The sequence below is a fragment of the Marmota flaviventris genome, chromosome 20 (assembly GCF_047511675.1).
Source record: "Marmota flaviventris isolate mMarFla1 chromosome 20, mMarFla1.hap1, whole genome shotgun sequence".
Taxonomy (NCBI): domain Eukaryota; kingdom Metazoa; phylum Chordata; class Mammalia; order Rodentia; family Sciuridae; genus Marmota; species Marmota flaviventris.
Window position 1 is genome coordinate 9810595 of NC_092517.1, and position 18504 is coordinate 9829098.

The following is an 18504-nucleotide window of genomic DNA, read 5'->3' on the forward strand; positions in this document are numbered from 1 at the left end:
CATAGTATGGCTCCTGGCAGAACAGCCTTGCTTTTTGGAATAAAAATTGTCATCGACTGCCCATATATCAAAGTTAACAACTAGCTAATGGACAAGAGAAGAAGTCAAAATATATTTATTAACAAGAGAAAAAGTCAAAATATACTCACTATAAATATAATGATGCAAGAAATATATGCAGGTGGGAAAGTTTTCTAGCAAATAAAATACACAAAGATCACAAAGTTGTTTCTTTAAAGAAAAACAGAAAGTAGGGAATGAGAAAAGGAACCAAGGAGAGTGAACTCTGACGTGGTGGACACCAGTTTATTTGACACAGAACATGATTCGAGCATCTGATATTCCATAACCACCAGGATTTCCCAGGTCTCTGTTACAAAATACAGCATGCCCTGGATATGGTTAATCCAAGGTCTCTTTCTTCTATACACAGAGTTAAACAGGTTTCCCCATTTAATACATATTTCACATTCACCACAGGCTTTGGGGAGAGGGGTTAATAGGGCTTATAACTGCCCCTCTGAGCCAAAGGCACTTAATATTAAAAGATAAAGCACAGTAGAGTCACCCATGGACATTCCTGGTTCAGAGTACTGAACAGTAACATACCATCGTTGGTCTACGTGGGATTCATCATAACAATGTAAAAGACACCGATTTCCTTGGAAAAACAAAGTGCAGTGTGAATATAAACAACTCACCCCCCTCACCCTCTTCTGAAAATAATACTTAGAACTCTCACTTTACATGATTAGTATCACCCCAGGTTCACACACAGGAAAAAAATAGCTAAAAAATAATCTGTCATAAATTTTCACTATGCAGTAATGGTAGAATCTGATACCACTCACAGAATCTGAGAACCTCAGAGATGATGTTGTCCATCCTCTCCTTCAATACATGAGGAAACGCAGGCCCAGGCGTGCACTGTTGGCCCCGGGATCTAACCCTGTAATGGAGCCAGGGTAGGACACAGCCTCCAGAAGCCCAGTGCAAGGCCCCTGCTCTCCCCTTCCTCTTATTTAAAAGGCTCTCAAGAGTAACATACAGCGATGATCTGTCAAGATGCACCACACTATAAAGCGCATGTGCTGACACAAGCCAGCGATTTGGTCTTGCAAAACAGTTCCTTTGGCCACTGGGCAGATATGTCACCCACCTCCATCTCGGGGTGGGAATTCTTTGCACAAGACTGTTCAAAGTTCTGAGGGAAGCCGAGTGCAGGTGAGAAACTGACTTCCTGGATTTGGGAAGGCTCCTCTTGGCTGTCAGTCCCTGGTGGGCAAGCGGTCGGCAGCACAGCGGAATCCCAGATTGGAGGCAGAGCTGTCGGGTGTGTTCTGGCTCCGCGCGGCACAGCGATACCTATAGCAGTAGGTCTGTGCAGAGAGGAGAGGTGACATAAGTGCTTCTGGAACCCTCAACTTAGGGCTCAGGGCTCTGAACTACACAGAGGCACCAGCTGTGGACAAGCAATGCCACCCGCAGCTGGATTTCCCCACAAAGCTTCCTCACGATGCTTGCCAGGCATGCTCTGCAAAGGGCAGCCTGCTCCAGTTAACCTCATCCACCAGTGTCATTGACCTTGTGACACACACATCAAACAAAGAAGCTGGTGTCATCATTACTCATAACAGCAAAAAAAGAAAACTGTACACCCTTGGTAACTTATAGCACACTGATATGAGAGTCAGCAGCCACTGAAAATGTGTTCTTATGCAATTATTTAATCACACTGCAATTCTCATGCTGTGATGTTAAATGAAAAAGAACACTAAACAGTATATATGGTTTGACCCCCCATCTGTATAAACACAGAAGCCAAAGTGTAGGGCAACTGGAAGACTTAGAACACACTACTATATGTGAGGTCCCTACATTTGAGCAATGGGGTTTCAAATTTCCTATAGTATGCATATATTAGTTTTGACATTATAATAATAAAGACAAATGGCAATCAAGAAAACATTAAGAACAACATGACAACATCACTTACAAGCCAACAGACTGCCAAAAATTAGCAAGCTTAGGAATAACACAGACAAGCAAGGCTGTGGGGAAACATTGCTTTAAAAAAAATCCTTGTGAAATTGAAATTACAGTAACTCATGGAGCGATACAGTTTTCTGTGTGTTTCGTTTATGTATAAATTGTGAAGAGCAAGGTACAAGTACATAAAGACACACAAACTCACTGAGCACCGAGTACATGCCAGGCAAGGTGCTGGGTGTATTCCTCTGTTATTTCATTTGATTACAAAGTCTGGAGACACTGAACAAGTTATTCAAGAAGACAGAGTTGACAAAGGAAGTAAGATTCCAACTCGGGTGCTTGCCTCCCCAGCAAGATTCTGCACCCCTGGAAGGAAGGGTACCACCCTCTTTTCCCACAATACAACACACAGGTCCTGCAATGTACACCCCCCCCACACACACACACACACACACATTCAGGACAGCACACAGTAGGTATTCAGGGAATGAGGATAGATCACTTGATACAAACACTTCAAAAGCTCCCCGATTCCAAATATAACTAGACATAAAACTAGGATTGTTCTGTGATCCAACATAACAGTAAAAATAAACTAGCCATCCTGCACATCATGAGCACAAATTCTGAGCTGATGGGGTCAATCTCGGGTCCCTGCCAGCTGGGTCAAGACTCTGCACAAGAACCATGGAACTCATGCAAAAGAGATAATTTATGGAAAGGAAAATAGGTCGGCATGCATAGTTAAAAAAAAAATCTCTATTATTCTCTCTTCTCTTACAAAAGTCAAAGGCTTCTCATCTTCATAAAAATTATCTCTGAAGTTGACAGAGCAATTATTGAGAGCACTTCCACCATAAAAAGAAAGACATTTGCTTTCTGTTCTAGAGACAGAAAAACAATAGTGACTAATCTTTTCATGTTCTTTGTGGCCAGAGAGGAATATGACATATTACCTCAGGTAGACAAAGGGACAATGAATTTTAAAAAGTACTTGAAATAATAAAAAATGAAAGGCATCTATCACTATTTGACCCCAGCAGCATGGAAGCTCTCAGACATTGAGAGGTGGCCACATGAGGGGACACAGCAGAAACCTCACTCCACACGGGCTCTACCCATGGGCTGCGGGGACACAACAGCTCCCACAGATACCCCAGGGTGCCAGCAGCCACACTGCGTCAAGGATCAAGTTCCAGGGGAGACAGGCAGGCAGTCAACTCTGACATTCCTTCCCCGTGACTGTGTCACATGTGTTGAGAAACAATCCAGCATTTCCTGATCGCCTACTGTATGCACCGAGAGATGAGATCCAAGCCAAGGCCCAGTCCAGTCTCCTAGAGGGCACAGGCTGGTTAGGAAACAAAGAGCACACATCAAACAGCTACCAAACACGCTCGGGTTACACCACCTCATCACAGAGGTGAAAGAACTGGCCTTGCAGAAGTCAGGAGAGGCAATACTACAATATTTTGTGGAAGGCAGTACTTGACCGAGGTGGGACATATATGATTGCAGCAACAGTTTTCTGACTTTGGGACACACAAGAACAGCCCAGAGCACTCGTTTAACATAGAGGTTCCTACGCCACACACCAGGAGATTCTGATTTCCTAAGTCTGGTGTGGGGCCCAAGAATCTGCGTTTGTAACAAGCTTCCTCATGGGGCACACTGTGAGTGGCCCTGATTTATAGGATTTAGAAAGGAGGAAGGAAGAAAGAGTAAGTGGAATCAACAATGACGTCAGAAGCATGAAAACGAAAAATGTCAGGCAAATTAAGAAGATGACAGCAAGACCATAACCTGGCCAAGTCACAGCATGCTTTATTTATTCATTAAATATATGACAGCTTCTAATATGCTGGATGCTATTTTAGGCATGAGGCATATAATCAGAGTAAGACAAACAAGATACCTGTTATCAGGGACCTTCCACAGGGAGTGGCTGGACAATAAAACACTGATAAACCAAAGACTATTTCTGGCAGATGTCATCTCTGAAGAAAGTGAGGCGGAGGCTGGGCTGTGGCTCAGTGGTAGAGCACTTGCCTCGCCCGTGTGAGGCATTGGGTTTGATCCTCAGCACCACATAAAAATAAATAAATAAAATAAAGGTATTGTGTCCATCTTGAACTAAAAAGAAAGAAAGAGAAACAGGGAGAGAGGACTGAGAGTGACGGGGGCAGCTTGACCTGGTGTTCTGGAAAGAGTGCTGAGGCTGTGGCATGTGAGCTGAGTTGCCCAAAGGCTTGGAGAATGGGGATAGCCATGACTGGTACAAAGATAGGTAATGATAAGAGGCAGGAAATGCAGGTGGATAAAAAGGACAGAGTCACCTTACACTACTCTCAGCACAGAGAGGAGTTTGGACTTGGTAGAAATGAAAACTGTGGTGAACTTATATTTTGCTGATTTACTCATCAGCAGGGGCAAAATCCAAAGCTCCTTAATATTTAACCTTAGGCAGAGCCTTTCAGGATCGGTTCCCTCACTGATAAAATGGAGCTATTTCCAGAATTGTTAACACACCTCACCTTTACCTTTACAAAATCATGTAAAGCACTAGGCAAATGAAGTCCTTATAACTGTTACTAACACTCTTGATCACACAAACTCACTTTGCTTGTCTTATCTGACTTCTTGGGTCACCTCCTCCTCGCTAAGACAAGGGAAGCACTGGCCAGCTTTTCTTCGTCAGCCCTTAGAGATACTGTGTTTGACTGTGGGAAAGTTTTATTTTTCCATCAATGGCAAAGCTGAGTGGTATCTCCAATGCTATGATATAAGACTGTGATTTCTGTTGAATGGGTCTATTTCCATGTACTACAAAATCCAAGATTTGAGAACTTTGAAGAACTATTAGTACTCATCCAGAGCACTGTGTTGAGAAAGATTTTCCAGCCGTGCGGAAGAAAAAAAGAAATCTGTGATAGATAAAAAAAAAAAAACTTCTACCATGGCCATATTTGAAGGAAAAATAATTCCTTCTTTTTTAAAAAAAAAAAAAGTACATAGGGCTGGGGATGTGGCTCAAGCAGTAGCGCGCTGGCCTGGCATGCGTGCGGCCCGGGTTCGATCCTCAGCACCACATACAAACAAAGATGTTGTGTCTGCCGAAAACTAAAATAAATAAATAAATGAAAAAGGCCAAGTTGGCTTATTATTTAAAAAAAAAAAAAAGTACATAAAAAGTTTGACAGAAAACCATCAAATGGCAGGGCACAGTGGCACACACCTGTGATCCCAGAGGCTCTGAAGGCTGAGGCAGGAGAATCGAAAGTTCGAAGCCAGCCTCAGCAACTTAACAAAGCCCTAAGCAACTTAGCAAGACCCTGTCTCAAAATGAAAAATAAAAATGGCTCGGGATATGGCTCAGTGGTTAGGCACCCGTGGGTTCAATTCCCATTACAAAAATAAAAAGAAAAGAATACCATCAATAGTAGAAAACTATCAATAGATTTCTTTAGGAAGAAGATGGATGATTTTTGTTATTTTCACTTTTATCTTTATATTCATTTTCTCATGTTTATGCAAAAAAATTTTTGCTAATACAAAGAAAAGCTTAAAAAAAGGACAGTAACGAACTTAATCCTAAAAACAAGTCTCACTGCAATAAACCTTGAGAGCCCAGGTTCATTACCTGTGAAGAGTCAATTCCCACCATCATTCCATTTCAAATGCACTCATTCACTCTGCAAATATTTATTAATACGCTGCTCATTTTAAATGTTAATAACAAGCAACTAATAGAGCAGACAATTAGAAGAGTAAATGGCCTGATTATAAATGCCCTCACTGCTCTTTCTTGTTTTTCCTAACTCTACTTTTAGCACTTTCACTTTTAAAATGTGGCTGAAAAATGGGTCATTCTATTAATTAAGAACAGGAGTAGTAGGAAGGGCCTGTTTCAGCCCCATTTCATCAAAATAGCTAATTACTCTGTGAAATTGATCTCCATATCTGTGCTAAGAATTTGACCCGGGACTCAGAAAATCAATCCCTTTAAGATAATGACTTAGCAGCCTTGGGGCTCTGCAGTCAAGTGGGACCAGAATATTGCTCTTAGGAGGGAAAGGTTATTTTTAAGGTAATTGCAGCACGTCTGGAATAAAACCTTCTAGGGAACCATGCCCCACCACCCAGGTCTCTGGATTTCCCACCTACAGCTCTTCTAATTGACACCAGACCAGCTCCTTTGCTCACCATCTTGGTGGGTGGGTGGGTGGGTAAGCATTTCCTCATGGACTGCTCTGAAGACCCCGGAGGTTCAATCTAACACCACCAACAATCACAAAACTAGTATTTCTCAAATACCTACTATGAAAACTGTTCTAATAACCTCAAATGTATTCACTCAATTAATCCTCTCAATGATCCTATGAGGAAGGAATTATTTGTATCTGCATTATATACAAGAGGAAAAATGGAGGTTGAGATGTTAACAGTGTCCCCCTATGGTCACACTGCTTCACAAGCATGGATCCAGGATTCTAGCCAACTGTATCCCATCCCCACCTCTGCTCCTAACTCACATTCTGCTGTATCACGGCTTCTATGCCCTCATCTCCTCACTAAAGTTGTACTTTAGACAGATTTTCAGAAAGTTATGGAGGTCATCAGAGTTCACTTTCCCAGGCAAACTAGCTGTGGCCCAGGATCAAAAGTAAGCTATCTTCTGTGAAAGGTAATTTTTCCCCTCTTTCTCTTTTGCTTTGCTTTTTGAGACTATGTTGCCCAAGCTGGCCTTGAGTCCCAGTCAAGCAGCTGGGATTAGAAGCCCATCACAGAGCCTGGCTCTAAGCAAGGTAATAATAAAAAGTAAATTATATTTTTCTTCCTTCTTATTGAATTCCTTTCTTTTATTGATTTGTCCGCTATGTCATGACAATATTTCTAGAATTCTAACTATTTAGGAGTTTGGTTTTGGTTCCTTCTTCAAAACAGAAGAGGTAAAACAATTTAATTATAATAAAGATAATGATTCAGGATAAAGATGAGAGGAGTAACGTGTGTGTGCGTGCGTGTGTGTGTTTACTGGAGACTGAACCCAAGGTCTTGAACATGGAGGGCAACCACTCTACCACTGAACTGAATCCTCAACCCTCTTTGTTTTTTAATTCAACACAGGGTCTCACTAAATTGCCTAGGCTGGGCTTAAACTTGAGATACTCCTGCTTCAGCCTCCCAAGTAGCTAAGACTGTTAAGATTTATGTTTTCTTTTTTATCAAAGTTAAACCTGCAATGCAACAAAGTCATATTTACTGTTTCCCGTGTATAATGGAGTCATCTTAAGTTAGGGAAATGTCAGATGGAGCCATCTTAAATTAGGGAATCATGTGATCAGAATGGAACCATTTAAAAAATTCTCTAACAGGTACCTAATCACAACTAGGCCCTGGTCCATGCCCACCCCAATTTTAAAGTTGGCTAATTGTGTATTCTGTACCCCCAAACTCTTCCTATCAGGAGCAAGGGGCAGTACCTTATTAGGGTAAACCCTGGTGGACTGCTTGCGCAGGCGTGCTTGCTCCCTGGTTTCCCCTTGGGAGGGCACCCTTCTGCAGAAGGAGCTCTGCCAACCCACTTCCCAGCATGTGTTTGGTTTCCTCTGGCACTAAACATTACTAAACTTTTACCAAGTACTTAGATATGCTGTCCCATTTATTCCTCATAAAACCTCAGAGTGACGGTGATTATAATATGCCTCTTCCAAATATGAAAACAGAAGATTGGAATTTGCCCGAGGTCACATACCTAGCAAGCAACCATTGTGGATCTCCAACCCAGATCTAATTCCATAATTCACTTCTTAATCATTTTGTAAAAGCTGCCACTCTTAATCTGGTAGAAAGGCTAACACTGCTGTTTTCCTAAATTCATTGAAATAACCACAAAAACCTATATTATGTACGATTTACTGGCCAAGATCATGGTATTGCCATTTTTCTCTGGAAAAGGCTGTGATTCCAATAAGTTTTGTTATTCTCTATTCTCTTCTTCTGAGGATACTCCCATCACTCTGAGCCTGACTAAATTAAAACTTACACTTCAGGTGGACTAAGAAAAGTTTAAGTTATATAAATAAAAACTTTAAATCCACCACTATTTTTATTTAATTTATTTATTTTTGGTACTGGGACTGAACCTAGGGGCACTTAACCATTGAGCCACATCCCCAGCCCTTTTTATATTTTATTTTGAGACAGGGTCTTGCTATGTTGCTTAGAGTCTTGCTAAGTTGCTGAGGCTAGCTTTAAATTTGTGCACCTCCTGCCTCAACCTCCCAAGCCACTGGGATTACAGATCACACCTGGCTTACCACTAATTTTAAACAAAGACTTCTAGATAATAAATCAAAGGAGAGTGATACAAATTAATTAGCCCCAAAAAAGACAAACAAGAACAAAAAAAGTAACAAAAAACAGATGAGACAAAGAGAAAAACAAATATCAAGAAAGCGCATTTAAATCACCCATATCAATAATCACAATAAATATAACTGACCTAAATACCACAATTAAAAGGCATATTGTGCCAATTAATTCAATAACTTGAATAAAATGGACAAATTTCTTTACAGTTACAACTTATCAGAACTTAATTGAGTAGAAACACCCTATATAACCCATCTATTAAATAAATTAAATTTATAGTAACAACTTGTTATGGTTTGAACGTGGTTTCAGTGTCCCTCAAGACTTCATGTGTTGAAATTTAATCCCCATTGTAAGGTATTAAGAAGATGGAAATGTAACCCCACTAGTATTTAGAGGTGGGGCCTTTGAGAGTGATTAGGATTAGATAATGTCATTAGGTAAAGACCTCATGTTTAAATCTTGGGGGTTTTATAAGAAGGAGGAGAAAGACCAGCACACACACATATATGCCCCACATACAGACCCCCATATCTTGCCTTTGGATGCCCTGCACCACTCAGAACTGGGCCAGTAAGAAGGCCTTCACCAGATATGGCCCCTTGACCTTGGACCTCCAGAACCATAAAGCAAAATAAACATCTTTTCTTTAAAAGTTAGTCTGCCTCAGGTATTTCATTATCATAATGAAAAAAAAAAAAAAAAAAAGACTGATACACAACTCCAAGCCCAAATATCTTCACTGGGGAATTTCATCAAACATTTCAAGAAGAAAAAATATTATTTTATATGAACTCTTTCTGAAAATTAAAAGAGTTCATTCACTCTATGAACACAGCAATTCCTTGTACTAAAACCAGATAAGGATATCAGAAGAAAACAATAGACCTATACAAACCACAAACTAGATGCAAAAATGGTCAACATGTTAGCAAACTGAGTCCAAACTACGTAAAAAGGATAACACACCATGACAAAGTGGGATGTATCCTAGGAATGTAAGTAGAGTTTAATAAGTAAAAATCAGTTAGTATAAGTCATCATATTAACATAATGAAAAGCCCAGACAGTTACCTCAATAGATGCAGAAAAAGCATCCATTGCTAATTCACATCTATTGCTAATTTAAAACAAAAACAAAACAACACAAATAAACTAGGTATAGAAACAAGCATTCTCACTCCAATAAAGAACATCATGAAAAAACTGGAGCTAATACCATGCCTTATTTAAAAAAAAAAAACTGAAATTTATTTCCCAAGATCAAGAATGAGATGTGTATAAATGTCTGCTTTACCATATCTATTCAATATTATCCTGGAAATTCTAGATGATGTAATATACAAGAAAAAATTATAATAGGCATCCAGATTAAAAATGAAAACTGTCTATTCACTAATCATATGATCGCTTTTGTAAAAAATCTAATAAAATCCATAAAAACATTACTAGAACTAACAGAGTTTAGCAAGGTTGAGGAGAACTCAAGATGAATACACAAAAAACAGTTATACCACATAAGTACATTTTATAAAAGTATATATTAAGTTAAAAGATATTTTTAAAAGTCAACTGGGGGGCTGGGGATGTAATTCAGTGGAAGAACATGGAACTGATATATTTTACTGTTCTTTACTTATTTAAAATGTTTGCTTGTTTTATAATCTTAATCTTCCCTACTGATTCTTGATAGAATAATCTGGTTCCTAATTATTCAGATTAAATAGACTCTCAATTAAGAAAAGTGCCAGATGTCAGAGACATAACTGGTGGTTTTCGGGTTTTAAGACTACAAAGAGACATTCACCTATTTTCCATGAAAGTCTGATTCCCCAACAAGAAGACTGAAATATACTTGTAGTAACAATTTTAATAAGATAAACAATATGGAACTAAAGACTGTGATATGTATATGAACAAATAAATATATTAGAACACATGTGGTGATGCTTTTAATTTTAAATTAAAAACAGGATTTTAAGGTGGACACACCGATAGACCCAGCTATTCAGAAGGCTAAGGCAGGAGGATCACTTGAGCCCAGAAATTTGAGGCCAGCCTGGGCTATATAGAGGAACATCTATCTCAAAAATAAATAAACAAATAAAATAAAAAGGCTTTTATGAAGCTAAAAATGTCTGCTTCTTGTTATAATTGTAGGTGTAAATAATATATTGAAGTCAATTCTATGAACTTCCACCTGAATCAATGGATTAAAATTCTAAGTTATGGGCTGGGGATGTGACTCAAGTGGTAGTGTACTTGCCTAGCATGCATGAGGCACTAGGTTTGATTCTCAGCACTATATAAAAAATAAAATAAAGATATTGTGTCCACCTAAAAAACTAAAAAATAAATATTAAAAAAAATTCTAAGTTAAAATGCAGAAGGCACATTTACTGCAAACTCACACCTGTACATAATCTAGATAGATTCTCTTTAGGACAGCAGTTCCCAACCTTCACTGTAGATTTTCAATGCCTAGAAAGCTTTAAAAAATCCTGATATCCATGTAACACCCCAGAAAAATCAAATTAGACGGGGTCTGTGGGGTTGGGGGCAGGCATCATCACTTTTTAATAGATCTCAGGTGATTCCAAAGTGAAATAAAGTTTGAGCACTAAGACTTCAGGGCAAAGTTTGCTAGTGCTTCCATTATCAAATTAGTAACTTAATTTAGAGCCATTATACTTAGTTTTAAGTCTCTAACAGCCTGTCTTGAGTAACTTACTGTGCAAAGCTTCTTAGCAATAACCATCTTCTTATAGGGACAGAGATAGAAGCTAAAATTCTATGACTTGAAGAAAAAAGGGAGGAGATAGGATTCAATTTCAAAATGCTTCACCGAGTTTACCCAAGAAAACACAAAGTCACTCAGACTAACCAAGAACTGTCAGCTTGGACTATGAAATTAAGCCCAACCAGCAGATGTGCTCTCAAACAAAATGACAGAATGACACTTATCTCACAAGGCACATCTTTACATCTGGAGTGCTTCCATTCTGGTATACCTCGAACACCACCCACTTAAAACTCTCACCCAAATCTTATCAGAGAAATTTATAGAAGGCTCAAATATTAAGGATGTAGTTGTAGAACTTGCAGGTGAGAAAATATACTAAGCCCACCTTGACACGTGAGACATCAAAGGCCTCCTATAGAATTTGGTTAATAGGCACTCAAAACCTCTACCTCTGCTTCTGCCACTTCTCTCCATGCCTGTGACCAAACTTGACACAACTCTCCTACTTGTGTTCTGGTTTCAGTGGAGATAGGTATGTATGAGCAGAAGTGAGTTTGGGGCTATTTCTATAATGGATCCATAAACTGCCAAAACAAAACTTAGTGACATACTTACCTTATGGCACATGTAGGAACCACCTTTCTTCACTCGGTCTTTCCCAGAAGGAGGGCCTTTCTAAGGATAAAGAGAAAAAAACTCCGTTAGTCCAGACAACATGGGTGCCCCTCACACAGTGGAGAGTCCATTTGGGTTCATCTGGCCATCTTGAGTTTACTTCAACTCTTCATATGCATTTATTTCTACCTGGGCATTGCACCTGTATCCTCGCACCTTCCCAAATGCTCACAATCCCAAATGCCCTCCCACTGTCTTCTAAATTGCATGTCAAGTTCCCACTCTTTGAGAAGTCTTTGTGACTATAGGGAGCAATCCCCTCTCTAATCCCATTTCTAGCCTAGATGCCTGGATACAAAGCCCTTTGGAAACATCTCTTGCCTTCTCAATACTGACATGCAAATTTATCCTGCATTATAATTGGTTTGTTCAACCAGAAGGCAAGATTTTTTGCATTATATGTTGTTATAATTCCACTCTGCAATACCCAATAAACCCATTGCCAATTTAATAAATTTTTTATTATTGAGGCCTAACTTATAAAGAGTAAAAAACACTTTTTTTTTTTTTTAGACCAGAGATTGAACCCAGGGGCACTTAACTACTGAGCCACAACCCCAGGCCTTTTTATTTTTATTTTCAGATAGGGTCTCACTAAGTTGCTTATAGCCTTGCTAAATTGCTGAGGCTAGTCTTGAACTTGTGATCCTGCTGCCTCAGCCTACACCAAATCACTGGGATTACAGGCATACACCAACACACCCAGTTAAAATCACTCCTTTTAAAACACAGTATCAATGAGTTTTGACAACTATATACAGCCACATAACATAATCAAAAATAAAGAATATAGTATCTTTAAAAAATAGATTTGTAGAGTGTCAACTCTGAATGAGGCACAGTTCTGAGCACTTTGCAAATATTAACTCACGTGGCCCCACAACCACTCTGCAGGTAGGTTAGGTAAGTGGCAGAGTGGGATTCACACCCAGACAACCCTGCTCCAGGGTCCATGCTCCCAATCACTCTGCCTTGCTCCCAGTTAGCAACCCAAACTGAAGCAAATTGGGGACAGCGTAAAAGGAGGCAAGAAGGAGAAGTGACTATCACTAAATTAGGATCCAGATTCTAGAAAGAGCGTCTGATAACAGGGCAAGGCAAATGAAGATCCGGCAGCTTCCACTGCCAGATTAAACGCCTCAGCACCAGGAAAGCTGTGCAAAGGACATCTGAGAAGTACCAACAAGCTCCTGAGCCAGAGCCCCTCAGGGGAGCAGGCTGGGGTAAGGATATCTTTGCTTTTGCTTTGATCTTCAAAAAGACAACTAATAGCACAGCCTTCTGTTCTGTTTATTGAAAACAAGAGAAGCTGGACAACCCTCTTCCTGTCTTGATCTCCCTATTTCTTGTCAACAACCTATTGTCAAGGGCCATTGCATAAGTGGCAAAAGTTACAAGAACCACATTTTCTCCAAGTATGGCTGACGTAGCTGTCCTGTGAATGTAACGTGTGGGCAGAAGTGCATGTTTTCTTCTAAGTATTTCCAGACACTCAGAAACTGTCGCAGGCAAAGTCACTGGCTCTTCATTATTCATCTACCGGGTCACGGTATTTCCAAGGCATTAAGGGCTTAATGTTAAATTAATAAACTTTATTGATTATAATAGGCAAGTGGAAAATATAGAAAGCTACATGCAAAAATAAGGACTAGCATCACAGCTTTCTTTCCAGGAATATCCCAAACCTGACAGACATCACAGCAGAATCCTCTGGTGAGTTTACTATATAAAAGCAAGACATACACCAGAGCATAAATGGAAGTATTCACACCCGTGTATCTGTCCCATAAAATGATCACACTCTCTTGGATTAAACTTGATTGCAAATTCTTTTTTTTTAGTTGTAGATGAACATAATATCTTTATTTTATTTATTTATTTTTATGTGGTGCAGAGGATTGCGCCCAGTGCCTCACACATGCTAGGCGAGCGCTCTACCACTGAGCCATAACACCAACCCTTGATTGGAAATTTTTGAATCACACTACTTCAGCTGGTTCTCCAGATGCTGTGACCATGTACTGAATGACAGATTAATTCTGATTGAAGCCTCACCATATCTACTAGTATGCAAAATTAAATTCTTCCGTCAAGATACATCTAAGAACAAGGAGCTGATTTGCCAACAGGAAGATCTGAGAACATATTCCAATAACCCAAGGCTGCAATCGATCAATGAGACACTCATCTCAGTGACAGCACTACTGAGAGTCATCCCATGTTGATTTGATAGCAGCAGTTAACACTATTCAGCTGGTTGCTATAAATAAGACTATTTTTGCTGGAAAACGACATGACGTAAGATTAGCCACAACTGTCGGAAATGCTTACCACTTTGCCAAAAGGCAGAAAAATTACTAGGAGGATGGACTAGATTGATCAGAGTTCCAAAAATTCAGGGTCACTCAGAGCCTTAAAAGTTGTGAATTATTTTACTACTCTACTAATGAAGATTTTTCTAATCTTCATTAATCTTTTCAAAGAACCAGCTCTTTGTGTCACTGATTCTCCCCTGATTCTTGTGTTTTCAATTTCGTTGATTTCTGCTCTTTTATTATTTCCTTCTTTTTGCTTATTTTGGGCTTAGTTTGCTCTTCTTTCAAAGCTTTTCCTCTTTTCCTTTCTTTTTTTTTCCTCTTTTGGTGCTGGGCACTGAACCACGGCTAAGCACCTGGTGACCTTTCCTCTTTTGTAATGTATACATGCACTGCTACAAATTTCCTGATTAGTGCTGCTTTTATCAAGTCTTGCAAATTCTCATGTTGTATTTCCCTTTTCCTTCCACTCAATCTATGGCTTGATTTGCCTTGAACTTCCTTTACGACCCAAGGATTAGAAGTACATTGCTTAGTTTCCATGTGTTGGGAGAGTTTCCTATTGCATTTGTTATTGATTTCTAGTTGGATTTTATTGTGGTTAGAAAACACATCCTATGTGACTTCCATTTTTAAAACTTTTCTTAGTGAGTTCATTTTATGGTATATGATATGATCTATCCTGGTACACATCCCATAAGCACTTAAAAAGAATGGGTATTATACTATTGTAGGGTAAACTGTTCTAGAAATGTCAAATAAATAGATCCTGTTGGTTGATAGTATTTTTGAATTCTTCTATATACTTGCTAATTTTCTAATTGTACCATTAATTGTTGAGAAAGGGGAACTAAAGTCTCCAACTATTCTTGTGGATTATTCTACTTTTCCTATTTTGTCTTTGCTTCTCATGTTTCAGTTATATTCATTAGGCCATAATATTACTATGTCCTCTTGGTGGAATAACCATTTTGTCATTAGATAATGTCCTTCTCTGACTAGTAATTTTCTTTGCTTTGAAGTCTTCTTTAAATGCTATTAATATAGCCATTTCTGCTTTCCTATGAGTAATGTTTGCATAATATCTTATTCCATCATTTCGTTTTCAATTTGTTTCTATCTCTATAAATGAAGTGAGTTTTTTTTTTTGTAAATAGTGTATTATTGGACTTGTCTTTTAATGTATTTAGACCATGTACTTTTAATATAATTATTGATGTTAAGACTTACATTTGTGATTTTATTTTATTTTTTGCTTCCCATCTGTTACCTATTCTTTCTCCTGCCTTCCTTTGGGTATCTTCAAACAATATTTTGTTCAAGAATTCCAATTTTTTTTTTACTATAGGGCTTTTCAGTGCATCCCTTTGTATAGCTTTTTTTTTTTTTTTGTAGTTGTAGATGGACAACATGCCTTTATTTGTTTGTTTTTATGTATTGCTGAGGATCAAACCCAGTGCCTCCCGCATGCAAGGCAACTGCTGTACCGCTAAGCTACCACCCCAGCCCTTGTATAGCATTTTTAACAGTTACTCTAGGAATCTGGATGCACGCATCATACCACAGATATAACTGGTAAAATGACACAGTTAATGGATGGTTTTTTTTTTTTCAGCCCTTTGATTATGTCACACTACTAACTTCTGGTCTCTATTGTTTCTGATAAAAAATAATAATTAATCACCTTATTATTGCTCTATATATAATTATTTTTTTTCTTATTACATTCAAGATTTTCTCTATCTCCCAACAGATATATTCTTCTTTAGTTCTTTAAATATATTAGTTGCTTTTTTTTTCCTTTTTTGGAGATAAGGTATGCTATATTGCCCAGAATGACCTCAAACTCCTGGGGCTCAAGCAATCCTGCTGCCTTACACTCCCAAGTCACTGGGACTACAAGCACATGATTCAGACTGGCCTTGTGTTAGCTGCTTTTAAGTCTTTGTTAGATCCAACATCTGGGACTACCGAGAGTCAGCTTCCATTTTAATAATCTTTTTCCTTAGTACAAGTCACACTTAAGTGACAGTCTGCATGTTCATCACATATTAGCTGAAAAGTGAGTATTTATGACGTTCCTACATATAAAATACAGTGTGGTGTGTGTGTGTATGTGTAGATCAATACATATAACAGCAACTTTGGACTGTTTTTTTTTCCTGAATTTTTCCGAAGGATGTTGTTTTTTTTTTTTTTTTAATATTTATTTTGTTTTTTAGTTATCGGCCGACACAACATCTTTGTTTTGTATGTGGTGCTGAGGATTGAACCCGGGCCGCACGCATGCCAGGTGAGCGCGCTACCGCTTGAGCCACATCCCTAGCCCAGGATGTTGTTTTAATAACTTACCTGAATATAAACTGTGTAGTCTGTTTTTTCATCATCCTGCAACCATTGGTGGCTCCGCTCAAATTTTTTATTTTCCAACCTGGCTCCCTTGAGGCCATACCCGTGCTGCATACTTTAATGTTTGGCCAATTACTTAGGCACAGGTTCTGCTAAAACTCCTTGAGCCCATGAGGCTCCCACCATTTGTCAACTCATAAGGAATAGCATTCAAAATGTGAGTCATCTCAAGTCCCCCCTGCCTTCACCTTGCTTGACTCTCCTGGGACTTCCCCACCTTACATTTAGCAATAACTGAAGATGGATGGCTGATCCTAGCAAAGCTTATCCCTTTAAGGTCTCTTACTTCCATGATCTCCCTTTTAAATATCTGGTTGGTCCTCTACCCATTCCACGTCAGAACTGCTAACTTGGGTGAGTCATGCTGCAGGATTTCAGAGAATATTCTGAGGTGAAGCTGATGACTTTAGCTAACAAAGCCACACATTTTCAGTGCCCACTCCCTCCATCCCAAGTCAACACTACCACCCTTGGCTGTAAGGCAAATGGTTTTTACCACCATCCCAAACTGGCAAAGCTACAATTTATTTTTGCAGACAGAGGATTTGAGATTAGTCCCAGGCAAGAATGTCAGGTACTCCCATCCATTCTTGCCCAAAGTTCTACAAGTTTCTAAAGAATAAACACATCTCAATTTTTTCTCTCTTTAGTAGATTTCCAGTGCCATGTTTGTTTTCTGTATTAGGAATCACTTGACCTCTTCATATTGTAGTTACTGAAATAAGGACCCAACCAAAAATATCCAGATCCCCCAACAAGTATGGAACTTGTTGAAATCCTCATTTTCGACATGCCAATTAGAGAAAAACATTCATCAGATATTAAGGAAATTTGAATGCTGACTGAGCATTTGGTAATATTAAAGAATTACTGTTAAACTTTTTTGAGATTTGATAATGCCACAAGAGCTGTTTACTTTTTTAAAAAGCATAATGAAGTTTTTTTAGGAAAAAATTTCAAACGACATTTGGGATTTGTTTTAAAATAACCCAAAGGTGTTAGATTAAACTAAAGTGGATAATTATTAATGTGACAGCTTTACAATGTGTCACCTTGGCTAGAATGAACCTCATATCCCCGAATTCTCTCTCGTTTGTTTCTGTTTCTGATGAGGGTGACCTACAGGAAACATTTACTGGAAAAGCTGGGAGAGAAGAAAAGTAGCAGCCATGGTGTTTTTATGCTCAGGAGACTGATATGAGGACACCAGGCTGTCCTACAGCTCCTGCTACCCTGCTCTGGCTCCTCCTTTGGCTTTTGTGACTCTGGGGCAGGTGTAGTCTGAGCCCTGGGATGAAGAACAGCAGCTTCGTGTACATGAACCCACATCATCAAGGCTAAAGCCTTGGTTCCAATCCACCTGGATGGACTCGAGGGCATGTTTACAAAGTTCAGTTCACCTCTGCTCCCCCACTGGACATCACCTTTCTTTCCAACTGTTTTCTGCCCAGACCTCAAGTCCCTGCACTAGAGTACAGTCACTGTATAAGATGACCACTCTGTAACAGATTCTGCGTTTCAGACACCTATGTGACTGAATCATGGCTGGCAGAGTGAACAGTCATTAAGCTGATTTATGGGCATATTCTATTTTCAGTTATATTCTAATATTTTTTAAAACAAAAAGCCAAAAAGGTAACATAGACCCAATATGTTAACATTAGCACATACTCTCCTTATAAATGCAGCCATTAAAGAACTCTTACTACTGCTACCTGAAGAGAAAAAAAAAGAAGAAGAGATTCAGCGACAGGGTGTAAATTTCATACCTTTGAAAATTTGCATTCATGAATTATTTGGGGTTATTTTATTTTTTTAAGTTATGGATGGTATAATACCTTTATTTTATTTATTCATTTTATGTGGTGCTGGGGATTGAACCCAGTGCCTCACACGTGCGAGGCAAGGGCTCTGCCACTGAGCCACAACACCAGCCCTACTTATTTGTTTTTTAATGAAAAAAAAATAGGAACACATTCAGTGGAATAAAATCCA

At 39.0% G+C, this 18504-nt stretch overlaps 2 protein-coding genes across 3 annotated transcripts in view; one reads left to right on the top strand and one right to left on the bottom strand.

Annotated features, from left to right (window-relative positions):
* Positions 1 to 18504, top strand: part of LOC114089957 (histone-lysine N-methyltransferase SETMAR) — a 69081-nt gene that overhangs the window by 29901 nt on the left and 20676 nt on the right. The gene's annotated exons all lie outside the window — the stretch shown is intronic.
* Positions 288 to 18504, bottom strand: part of Sumf1 (sulfatase modifying factor 1) — an 86745-nt gene continuing 68528 nt past the window's right edge. For both annotated transcript variants that reach the window (XM_071605919.1, XM_027931912.2), the window contains 2 exons: positions 11726 to 11785; positions 288 to 1379 (listed from right to left, as the gene is read on the bottom strand). In XM_071605919.1, coding sequence (XP_071462020.1) covers positions 1269 to 1379; positions 11726 to 11785 — 171 coding nt within the window. In that variant the 3' untranslated portion in view covers positions 288 to 1268. The remainder of the gene's footprint in view (positions 1380 to 11725; positions 11786 to 18504) is intronic.